The sequence below is a fragment of the Alligator sinensis genome, unplaced genomic scaffold (genome assembly GCF_000455745.1).
Source record: "Alligator sinensis unplaced genomic scaffold, ASM45574v1 scaffold215_3, whole genome shotgun sequence".
Classification (NCBI taxonomy): Eukaryota; Metazoa; Chordata; order Crocodylia; family Alligatoridae; genus Alligator; species Alligator sinensis.
Window position 1 is genome coordinate 900,910 of NW_005842175.1, and position 12,243 is coordinate 913,152.

The 12,243-nt window shown below is 46.3% G+C and overlaps 1 protein-coding gene across 1 annotated transcript in view; it reads right to left on the bottom strand.

The window, feature by feature from the left end:
* Positions 1-2,671: 2,671 nt before the first annotated feature.
* The window catches only part of LOC102377814 (cytokine receptor common subunit beta-like), a 20,841-nt gene continuing 11,269 nt past the window's right edge, over positions 2,672-12,243 (bottom strand). The window contains exons 9-14 of the mRNA XM_014521011.2: positions 11,056-11,201; positions 10,792-10,966; positions 8,818-8,908; positions 8,429-8,498; positions 6,276-6,370; positions 2,672-5,807 (exon numbers count right to left, since the gene is read on the bottom strand). Coding sequence (XP_014376497.1) covers positions 4,559-5,807; positions 6,276-6,370; positions 8,429-8,498; positions 8,818-8,908; positions 10,792-10,966; positions 11,056-11,201 — 1,826 coding nt within the window. The 3' untranslated portion in view covers positions 2,672-4,558. The remainder of the gene's footprint in view (positions 5,808-6,275; positions 6,371-8,428; positions 8,499-8,817; positions 8,909-10,791; positions 10,967-11,055; positions 11,202-12,243) is intronic.

Sequence of the window (12,243 nt, forward strand, 5' to 3'; positions counted from 1 at the left end):
TAAAAAGGCCTGGGCCAGGAAGAAGGGGAGCCATTAGCCATGCGGTCATCCAGGTGAATCTGAACCTGGCTCTCTCCTCATCACCGCGTGCTCCAAGAGTGCCCTGCCTCCAGAGGAAACTCCAACCACCTCTGGACGATGCGAGTGAGTAAGCTACTCGAGATCTGATTAGATATTTAGCTTCAGTAACTCAGATGCGTGTTTAAACGGCTACCTCAGCCACCCTGGTTTGCTCTATGGGATTCCTCTGATATTCCTGTAATATTTCTATGATATTGCTCTACCTTTTACCCTGTTTCCGCCCTACCCCTGTAATCAATAAAGTTCTCCTTTGAGACTGGTGTGGAGACTTATTGAGGGGTGGGTCTAAATTATGCCAAGGAGGCCCCTTAGGTCTGTGGACTAAGGGAGGCATCCTAATAAGCCTCTGACTTGGGGAAGTGCCCCAAGTGCTTGTATTGGGTCTAGTACCTATTGGACGATCAGGCCTGTGTTTTCCAAGGTGCGCAGAGCCAGAAGTGAGTCCAGAGCCTTGGATGGTGGCAGCGGGAACCCCAGGCTAGCGGGTGTGCTCCAGGGAAGGGGTCGGCCGGACAGGAGGCACCCTAAGGGAGGCACTCGGAGCCTGGAAGGTGGTCGGGCGCAGGGAGGTGGGCGGCTCAATGCAGGAGCGCCCCCTACTGGCCCGCCACACCCTTCTCCCAAGACTGCCACAGTTTTTACTTGAGGCAAGAGCTGTCAGAATAGGTGGGCAGCTGACCCTCTCATTCCTCACTCACTCGCAGCTGCCCTATCTTTATGGATACAGGAAAGGAAACATTTCCCAAAGCTGGAATAAGACACAACTTGAGCTGTACTCTGCCACATCCCCTGAGTCTGCTGGATCAGACAGGGCTTGAGGAGGGTGCCATACCTCTCCCTTCACAGAGCAGATGTACACTTTAACGTCATGGAGACAGACATGTGACTCAAGCAGCTTGAATTTCCTATTTCTCAAGTGTTGCAGACCCTCTGACCAACCACATGGATGCATGGCTTCTACCCTGGAAAGGGAAGAAGTATTTCTCTTTTCAGTGTTACCCTGGGCTATTTCTGATTAAACAGTTCCAAGAACTGGGGCTCATCAAAAGAAAGAAATTGAGGCTGTCCTTTGTGCCCCACCTCCTTTCACCTACCAGGGAGGGCAGGGTAGAAGAAGCGGAAGAAGAAAGAAGGAAAATGGGAGTAGTGGTTACAGGAGGAATGAGAGAAGGAGTTGGTGTTCCCTCCCTGTCTGTCCCCTCTTCAACCCAGGGCCCTGCTGGATCCTGTCAAAATATCATTTGTGGGTTCATTAGGACAGGGATGCCTCTTGACTCCAGGTCTGTGAAACACCGTTGCCATGGACTCCCATTGATTTCAATTGGCTTTGGACCATCTCCTTAAGAATAATAATTAATTTGGTGGTTCAGAAGAGATAGGAAAAAACCTGGAGGGAAGAGAAGAGAGGATCAGAAAAGTAGGATAATCCATCTAAGGATGCCACCGGGTTTCAGAATCCAATTTCCCAGATCTCTCAGTTAGTCACCAGCAAGTAGACTCTTGGACAGGGCTATGAAGACCTGGCTGGGCATACTGAAACCTGGGGGATGAGTTATTAGAGTCAAGATGGGCATCAAAGTGCCAGTCTGCCTTTCCCCCCAAACACAGAAAACATAAAGTGATTCTGATCCAGTGTTATCCCTTGTCCCACTGCCATCTAGCAATGGCCAATCCCATGGTTATGTGTATGTTTTTTTATGGGGACTGCGACACTGTAGTGGAAATGGCAGGAACACCTGGGGAGGGAGGAGAAGCCTATGTGAACAGGCAGTGGGAGGTGTGGAGAAAGGGCTTCAAGCACCAGTGTATAAGGCAGCTTGTGAACAGAGAAGGGTATAGACCAGTTTGTAGTCGGAGCCAGACTTCTTTTACATTTCCCTGTAGGACAGATGGTGTTTTCTATATCCAAGTCTCCCAAAGGGGTGAAGCCTGCTGAAATCTCAGCATGGTGCCCTGTTCCTTACATAAATGCAGACAGTGATAGGAAAAGGCCATGATGTGTATAATAAACTAATTTATTCAGTGCAGCCTCATGTTAATCACCTATATCTGAGAGCTATGGAGAGAGCTATGGGCCCTTGAGTAATGCTGGCAAGAGTTTACTCATATGAATGAGAGGGCTGTAACATTTTCTAACCACCAAGTTCTGCTCACTGCTGGCCTACATATTTGCAGGGTCATGTTACAATTGCACTAATTTTTATCCTTCCTTTGGCTTCCTGCTGCTGTTGAACCCACAACCAAGGCTTGCTGTGCCTTGAAGTACATGCAGTTTTAGAATAGGGTGGTGCCCACCTCAATGTTTGTATGGTGCCTACTTAGCAAAAGGGGATCCTGTTGGGCACTACAACAATAAAAATAAGGTGACAAGGAGTGGTCTTCTGAGGACCAAGACGGCCAACATGGAGGAGGAAATCCCCAAAAGCTTCAGAAATAAGGACTTGGACCCTCTGGCTTGGTGTTGGCTTGTTAATGTGCCAGAATGACATTATTCTACACTTCCGTAGGGGTCTGTTTGCTGTACTAAGCAGGTCTTATTTAATAACCAAGCAATGGAAAGTTCTCCTTTTGACTTTATGGGGTCAAACCCCCAGACATGGTCTGGGATACAAAAAAAACAGAGTGGCTGAAAACACAGTTAGTTTATACACATCCAAGAATCTAAGTATGTAGGCTGAGCTAACGCATGGGGGTTACAGAATCTCTTTCTAATGCCTTCATAGAGAAAGCAAAAACCCATCAGAATGGTCTTCTCTCTCCATGCCTTCATTCCCAAGGTGGAACTAGCAAGAATTGTAATGGGTCAGGAATGAGTTAGGATATAAACACTAACACAACTTTCATCTATGCTCTAGTCAGCCAGAGGCAGTGCCAACAGCTTCTTGTTTTCGGGAGAACTTAATTCACTTTCCACACATCCGTCAAGTTGAAAATGTTCTGTTTATAACAAGTTACAAGATCCAAAAGAATGAATCACACTGCACAACAGCAAACAGAGAGCATCCAGTTAGTACAATAGAGAAAACTACAATCTCTCACACATACACACACTGCACTTCATCTTCCTCCCCTCATTAGCTGTGACATACAGTGCAGCAAAGTCAGACCCGGCAGTCAAAACTTCTACCTGGCAGGTGACACATCAAAATCAAAATGATTTTTCAAAGTCTGATCACTGCTTTAAGCCAAACTTTTTGTTTGTTGCGCGGGATGGGGGGTTGCTTGCTTGTTTGTTGGGGGGGGGTTGGTTTTTTCCTTGTTTTTTTCCTTCTTTTTTTTTCAGGGTTTTTGTGGGGGTTTGGTGTTTGTTTGTTTTTTTGCTTCCAAAGCTTCAGAGCTTCACTTGCAATAAAGGAATTGGAGACATAGCTTATACCTTACAGATCAAACTGAGAAATGGATACAGACACTTCAAAACAACTTTACAAGAGGAACATCTTGGACAGCCCCCTGTGTGAATGCAGTGTCCAACAAACAGCACAGCATTTCATCAAACTCTGCAGTCTTAAAAAATGCCCAGATGAGGCATATGGAATCCATCCATTGAGCAATACCAGACAGTGGCTCATAAATTTGGAAATTGATATCTGATACCATATGAAAAAGAGATCACTAAAGCAGCGAGTTGAGGTGCATTACAATCATTTAAGAACAGCCAATGCCTGGAAAAGCAGGAAATCATCCGGTATTTTAGCAAACACAACTACAAGGGATCATGAAGTCCAGGCTTGTTCAGCTGTACAACCTATCCCCCGTATAGTTCTTCCAATAATTATGTACATCTCTCTGGTCTAATTTGTTCGGTCTAATTATGTATATCTCTATGGTCTCTATGGCTTTGTGTGGTCTAATTTGTTGTGTTGCAGTGATGGGGGCATTTCAATCTCCCCTCTAGGAGACATCAAGTTGAGGTTTCCTGGTCTCCAGTCAAATCTTCCAATTTCAGTTTCACCCCTTTACTCCTGTCCATTTTGTACTGTCCTGAGCAGTTCCCATCCCTGCTACACCCTTCTTCTATCAACACTGCAAGATGATTACTATCATTATCTTGCTAAATAAACTCTCTTGGACTTAATAGTAGGAGGCATTTCTTTCTCTCAGAAACTTGTGACAGTCTTAAAATATGACATGAAGTTGGATCCCTCGTGTTGTGAAGCTGTCATTACATTCTGCACTAGAACCATGTCAAGGTTATCAGAAATGACAGCGTTGGAAAAGTAGCAGGTTTCTTCAAATGGGGATGTTTGGCTTGTGCCTCTAGCCAAACACAGTGAGGAGGAGAACATGGTACTATCTAATGTATTTCAACCACTTTGGAAGCATGGAGACCCAGAGAAAAGAGCTTCCCATTCCCTTTCTCCATGGGAAGCACGGTGGGGGGAGGGAAACAGTGGGGAATACAATAGAGGGTCATGACAATCCTTGAATGACCATATTTTTGTTCAGTCACTCACTGTCTTTGCTGACACTTGCAACTTCAGCAAAATTCCCTGGCCCTTGATGTGTGCTGCTGTCCATCCCACAGTGGTGATGCAAAGTAATCATCAGACTTCAGTGCTTTGAAGAGCTGAATGGCCTGCATGTGAAGTCCATCCTCTGGCTTGCTGTGGACAGATTTTCCATCACACACAGTCTTTCCAACTATCTCACTGGCTTTTGGAGACTTACTGGCTAAGAAGGATTGCTGATTCTTGGAGATCTTTTTGCTGGGGTTGGGGAAGAAACAGTATTCACCCACCTGGTGTAGGAAAACTGGGTCAGTGCCATCAGGGTTGAACACAACCAAGTTATTTTCGTGCACAGGTTCTTCTTGAGAAAGCTCACCCCCCTCCAGTGAAGCGGAGGGGGAAAGGCTGATGGGTTTGGGGCTGCCTTGTGGGGTCAGAGGGAGTGTCATATTGCTATCCAGTTCAGGGTGCTGTGATCCAGGAGGAGTGGCTGGTGCTTGAGCTGCAACTGGGAGTGAGACACCAAACCTCCCAGAGAGCAATGTGGGGCTGAAGGTGTCATCCACAGTTTGAGGCAGCTGGGAGTCGTAAGTTAATGTGCCAGCATTATTGAGCATCTGCTCCTGAGGGTCCAGGGCAGGTGAAAGATTGACTGAATCTTCTGCTGGTACCAAGCACAGACCTTCAGTGGTGATGTACTCCAATGGCCATTTCCAAGAGGAGCTGTTAATGGGGACAACAGTTGGTGATCCCTGACCTTCTCTTTCCTCTTTCACCCCTTCCTCATCTGCTGGCAGGTCTTGTAATACATCTTGCCCTCCAGCAACTATCTGCTTCATTTCTTTCTGGTCTGAGAGCCAGGGGGATTGGAGAAAATTTGCTCTCGTCTCTGCCCCCACCATTGAGGCCTGGGTACAACATTCCTGTGGTAGGGAAACGTAGTCCACAGATATTGATTCCTTCCTGATTCCTTCTGGGGCAGCTCCCAGATCCTCCTGAGTATGAGCCAGGGAGTTCCCATATGGGCAATAAAGGTATGGGCCATTAAAATCACAGAAGGACATGGGGACCAGAGAGGTAGTGTCCACCTCAGCACCGCCAACACAGGCAAATGGGGCCGGTGAGAGGAATTGACTGGTCCTTTGACTTGACTGCCAGTCACACAGGGCTGCTGAAAGTGGAGTGGGACCTGGCACTTGAGAAATGTGATACCGGTTTTCTGGGTCCATCTTTGGTGTCTCAGCCTCTAAGGACCCTGCCGAAACAAACTTCACCACACTGCAATAGAGAAAAACAAAAGGGATGAGCCAGTAATGAGAGGTCACCTGCAGAGAGACAGGAGCTGAGCTGAGAACACAAACAGCCTCCCGGGAATTAGGAGGAATATTTCCCTGTGGGCAGATTACCCCACATGGCTAGTTCCTGACACCTCCCCCTGGAGCATCTGGCACATGCTCCTGGTGGTATCACAACCCCAAACTTGGTGGACCAATTCAGATTCCTGCATTCCCAGGGCACACACACCAAGCTGCCAGTCACCTTTCAGAGAATGTCACCACCAGTGTCCACATTTATGTAGCGCTGTACATACATATTAAGGGCCTGGAGGGAGATTGTTCATCACTATTTCTAGATCAGTAAATAGATTGGAAAGTGGTCCTTCCACAGGCATGCTAGGATCCCAGGGCCACCAAAATACATTTTTCAGAATATCATGAGCATGTTATCTGTGCATCATTCACTCACCCATCCAGCACTTGCAGGTTGCTGGCCTGCTCCATCTTCTCTGAAGAACTCGGTTTGCTGAAGTCCCACGAGCTACTGGACCCCAAAGGTCCTTTCTGAAAAAGAAATGTCAGGTAATATTGCTCCTTCAGGAAGGAGGGACCTTCTAAATAGCCCAGGAAAGACAGGGGGCATTGGTATGGTCAGTATGTAGCAAAAGCCACAGCAAAGGGTGTCCTGCTAGCAGCAATGCTCCAAGGGTCTTCTCTCAGGTCTATTTTGTTCTCTATCTTTTCCACATTGCCAGCCTCTACCCTGTGTTTCAGGCAGGGACAGGTGTATAATGGTAGCTCTGCTCCAGAAATCAGCAGCAACAGGATGGGCAAGCATGAGAAGGGGCACAAACTACCACTTTGTGCAATGTCAGCTTTGCTCCAGGAAGACTCTGGAGACACCACTGACAGGGGTAGAAAATAATAACAATCAGCCTGGGCAGCTCACCATTTGACTGGGATGCTCAAATGCTTTGGATAAGAAAACTCATCTGAAATAACTAACCAACAAACTTTCAAAACTACAGAACAAAATCTGACTATGGCTTTAAAATCAGTTACATGGCCAGAAACAAAGAGCCATTGTGAATGGACTGCTCCTTCATGTGGAGAGAGGTCCCTAGGAACCTGTCCCAGGGGCTAGTGCTAGGCTCATTGTTACCTGTAATTACGGCTTTCGAGATAGGGCTGTGCTGCAAAGGGGTGAAGTTTGCTGGTGAACCCAGATTATTCTCTTAGTTACAACTGTAGGACATGTTTATGCCAACTTCCATCAGAGGCTGGGACTGCTGCCGAGAAAAAGACCCTCCCCCCTTGCTCCCATGCTGCATATGACCAAGTCTGCCAATTAGGCAGAAGAGATGACTTAGAGAAGATGAGGCTGTGCACCTCAATGTTGCTCCCCTCTTCAATCTCAGAAGAGCTAAGAGTGGAGCTTGGACCTACACTTAGCATCCATCTAAGCCATCTACCCTGCCAGCTTGCCAGGCTTGGATGCATGCTATCACATGAGCTGGACTTGTTTCTTAACCACTATCCTGGGCTCAGCAAGGAGGCAGCAGAGACATGATCTTAGGGAACTGAAAGGATCTCCAAGTGGATTTAAACCCACTGAGAAATGATCAGTAGCATAAGGCTACAACCAGTAGTAAAAATAGCCTAGACATCTCCCATACATCAAAGGGCAGAACCCTCAAGAGAAAATGCTTTGCCAGTCAGCAGGGACAGAACAAGGAAGGTGAATCTCCACTGTGGACCACATGGTGGAAAAGGTAGGAAGATGCTTGGAAAAACTGAAAAGGGCATACAAATAACAGAGGGAGCTTGACTGGAGCACAAACTCTATTCCCAATCACCTCCCATTAAATGGGATGTAGCACAGATTGAAAAGGTTCAGAAAAGGACAACTGTAGTGATTCTAGGTATGGGTATGTGTCATAGGCCAGAACAAGAGAGGAAACTATGTTTCCTTCATCTGCAAAAGACAAGCACATATGTGGAGGTGGACCTGTGGTTAGGTCTGTGACAAAGGCAGTTTAAGACCAGGGTCCAGTTCCCCATCCTGTGTCACACATTCCTGTGTGAACTCAAACAAGTCAGGTACCTCTTTTGCACCAAAGTCCTCCCTTTGTACAATCCCTGTGCTCACAGGGATGTTGTGATGATACTGAAAAACAGTACACAATCTTCCCTGGGAAAATACATGCAGGGGGAGAAATATGTATTCCCACATATGAAAAAGCTGGGCAGTGAGACTGTGAAGAACATGGGGAATGTCCTGACCAAGAACAACCATGTGATGTAAGTTCGAGCAGGAGTCACTTCATCTCATGTATGAGAGGGCCAGGAATGAATATTGCTGCTCAGAGTACTGCATGCCTGGGGAGGGGAGGTTATTTACTCTGAAGCTTCAGGTTTGGCTACTAATGTAAGAGACACAAGAAACCAAAGGCTTTATCTGCAGTATCCACTCTGTCCACAGCATCCTCAACAATTCCCGCCAGCTGGGGGCTGTGAGCAGGCAGATTCCACATTGGATACTCCCCACAGCGGGAAGCCCCAGGGCAGCCTGTCCTCCTTCCTCCTCCCTCTTCCCAGGCGCAGTGTGCAGCCCCCTCTTACCTGGAAGAAGCCCTGCACCAGCTGGCTCTTGCTGGGATTGGGAATTTTTTCCTCCCATTTCTTCTTCTTGCTGCAACAACAACAATGATGCAGAGTTGGCAGGGAAAGCATGCAGCCTTGCCCTGGGTCATGATGCACGCAGCCTTGCCCTGGGCCTGCACCAAGCATGCAGCCTTGCCCTTGGCCACCCCGGAGATCCTGAACCTCCAGGACCCTGCACTAACCTAATCTCCCATCACAGACAGAGCTTCCTGCTGTATCCCAGGCTCACCCCAGCTGAACTAAGGTGACCATGGAGGTGACCATGGAGCCCTTCTTCCCTTGGTTTTCCAGCCTCTCTCCACTCACTCCACCATGATATTTAGAGCCTCTGCACCACACCGACGTACCTGAGGAAACATTGAGAGCTGTACCAGCCAACTACTACCAACATGGTGATGCCGAATGAGACCAGCAGTGGGACAACCACTGGTGACCCAACTGAAATGGAAAAAGGAGAGAGAGAGAGAGAGAGAGTGAAATTAGGAGAAAACAAAACAGTGCCGTTAGTCTGTTATCTAACCTTTCACTCTAGATGTTCTTAATGGATGATATGATGAGTTTTTGGTTGCGGAGCAGCAGGCCGTAGCAGAAGCACTCACAGTGTGGCCCTGTCAGATTCCAACAAGTCTGCAAATTCTGCTAAATGCCTTTTTACAACAAGGATACAAGAAGGCAAGAAGGAAGGTTGCAGAGCAAATAATGTGTCCTGATAGTGAGGTTTGGTAAACTCTCCCAAGTGCAAGCGACTGGCTGTGACTTATCACAGAGCTGGGACACCTCCCAGGAAAGCAAGATGGGAACACATCTGTTAAACCCAAGTCATGAATTATCCCGAGTGTGCCCAAGCCCCTTCTGTTTGGCCTCCCAGGAGACGACAGGCCTCATGAATTTTCCACAGATTTCCTGTCTGATAGCACTCCTAGGACTAAGTGCTGTAGTTTCTTTCTCACAGACTTAATTACCCAACATGAGAGCGGTGAAAGAGCATTCGTTAAACTCCAGTTTTCCCAAATCCAGTGTGAGGAAATCTTAAGAAATGTCCCAGACTTTCCAATCCGTCCCCCCCCCCCCCCCAAAAAGGGAATTTTGGAGACATTTTGTGAACACTGGGCATGTCTACACTTGCATTTAGGCATGCCTAAATTTAATACACATTAGCCTAATGCACAGTAAGCTAGTTTAGACTCCTCTGCTGGATAAAATCATAGTCCAAAACCAGCACCCTGACTGGATCTTATAGCTTAGCTAGCAGAGTCTTGCCAGTGTTCCAGTGATTGTTTCCCAGAAATTATACAAGGGGAAGGGAAGGGAAAGAAGGGATGAGATCTGCTGTCTGCATGGAAATGGAGTGCTTGTACTTGTCAATTTGCCCTGAAATCACTCTCCCCACAGACCGTTAGCAGGATATACAAAACACAAATAAGATTTATTACACAAGAATATTAGATCACACAAGAAAACATAACAGATAGAGTTGAAGACAAAAAGAAAAAAAATAGAAATAAAATAGAAACAATCACACGCTGTTCCTCTAACTAAGAGATGCTTCTCAGTGAGCTTCGTCAGAGTTTGCAGTGTCCATCTCTCCAGCTGGCTGGTCCATATTGCTACCAGCCCTTAAGATGGAGACCAGAAATTTCCCTTTAAGGCCAAACATCCCTAAACCACTTTTCTCCACAAAAGGCATCTCTTAAATACCTTATTGTTACCACCCCTTCTTTCTTCTGTTCAGTTCTCAGGGATCATATGTATCATGCAGATGATTTTCTTCCCCCAGGCAGGCTAGTCTGACAAGTTAGGTTTCCTTCCTATTCATAATTTTACTCAAAGAAGACAGCAAAAATTACTGAAACCCCTTAATCAGATTTCCCTTAGCCATTTTGTATTCCAGCAGGAGAGAGAGACATGCTCAGTGTGAGATCTGAAATGCACTTTAGTCAATGGGTAAACTGAGGCATCTCCCTCTGAAAGGTAATCAGCCATTGGTAAACACTGAGAGTTTTGCCACTTCCCTGCTTAATAGATATGCCTGCTAAAATCTTCTCTGGTATGCAGCTATTGTATACCGCAGAGTATTCTTGACACTTAGTCTAGCAGGATGCTCCTTGCCTATCTTTGATCAAGTCATAGTACAAAAATCCAGATACATTCATACCAAGTACACACAAACATAAAAATAATACAAACGGACTTAGTTTTACATTAGCCATGAAAAGAGACCAGCCACAACAACAGTTAATCCAATTCAGAGAAATCTCTGTTTACAGCAAATAATGTCCCCCACAATTGTTCCCTGCTTATAGGGGTACCCAAGACAGTACCGTGCTCTGTTTCCCAAGTGCACTCCTCACTCCACTCGCTCCAGGAACCGTCGTAGTCAGAGGACGCATGCACCCTTGCCCGCATTTTTGCCCTATAGCGTGTTGATGACTTTAGCATCTGGGAGGGGAAGATGAAGGGGGGCTCATCATTGCTGATGTTGATGGACTTGGCAGCCTGAGGAGAGAAAAGCAACATGAATTAAATTGCCTTTCCTACCCACCATCTCACAGGAGTGTGGGATCTGCAGAACCGCCAACACCTACCTCCGAGGACTGGTCTGCCTTCCAGTACAAGACTTGATAGCTCTGTTTTATAAAGCCATACTGTAGTTTATGCTTTACCCATCTCAGTTCATACTCCTGGTCTTCCTTTGTTGTCACTGTCAAGTTGGTGGGTGCAAGCACTTTGACTGGAACACAAGGAACATTTTAGGTGTGAACATCCCTCCCTTGTCTCAGTATCTTTCTGCCCACCTCCTCCAGTTTTTCTCCATTCTGGGTGGATGCCAGGACCAAGTTGCATTTTATCTGCCGAGAAGTAAGATAATGCTTCCACCTGGTACATCTTATCTCAACCTGCCCAATGCTTAGTATGCTTTTTTTCAGAGCTCATTGAAGGCCTAGGAATCCACCTGCAAGCTACTTCATTTAGAGCCAAACCAATCAGCACCATGTAACATGAGCTCTGTACAATATAAAAACCATATCCAGTGGGATATTGCAAGAGCCTCTTAAAGTTACAGTTCTCCACATCTTTCTTCCTCAGCCAAATATAACACTGAACATCAACAGAATTCTAATCACAAAATTTGAAACATATATAATAAAGTGTAAAAATGGAGGCAAACCTGCTTTAAAAAAACAGACATGATACAACCAGTTATGCCCTGCACTATCAGTGGCAAGTTTAGTACTGGAAGGAGCAAGGCTAAAGTCATCCCACTTTCAAATGTCTTATCATTGTTTGTCACTGGCCCTTCTCTAATGCAGCAACTGATCCACCAACTGCAATCCTACATTGCTTCACTTGAATAGGCCACTCCTTGTGCTCTCCTCAAACACAAACCCATGGGCATGTCCTGCAGCCAGTTCCCAGAACACTTCCTCTGGGTATGCCAAACTCAAAAGGTTGGGGGATGGAGTTTCATGCAGCCACTGACTCTGATGTTATAGAACTCATATGGGCTTACTAAGACAGGGAGAACAGCACTATCTAGACATTTAGTTGCTTTGACCTGTGCCATTTTGATGCCCAGCTATTTTGGACCTCAGTCTTGCAATGATCAGAGAGCAGTTCCATTTGAGGCTCTGGTCATTGCCTGGTTTTGAAGGAAAGTGTGGGGGAGCAATAGGCCCATCTGTTATCCACTTCTTGTAAATAGTTTTAGACCTGTACCTGTACATAGCTTCCTCGCTCTTATTTTACTGGACCCATGTTGGTTATTATTCTTC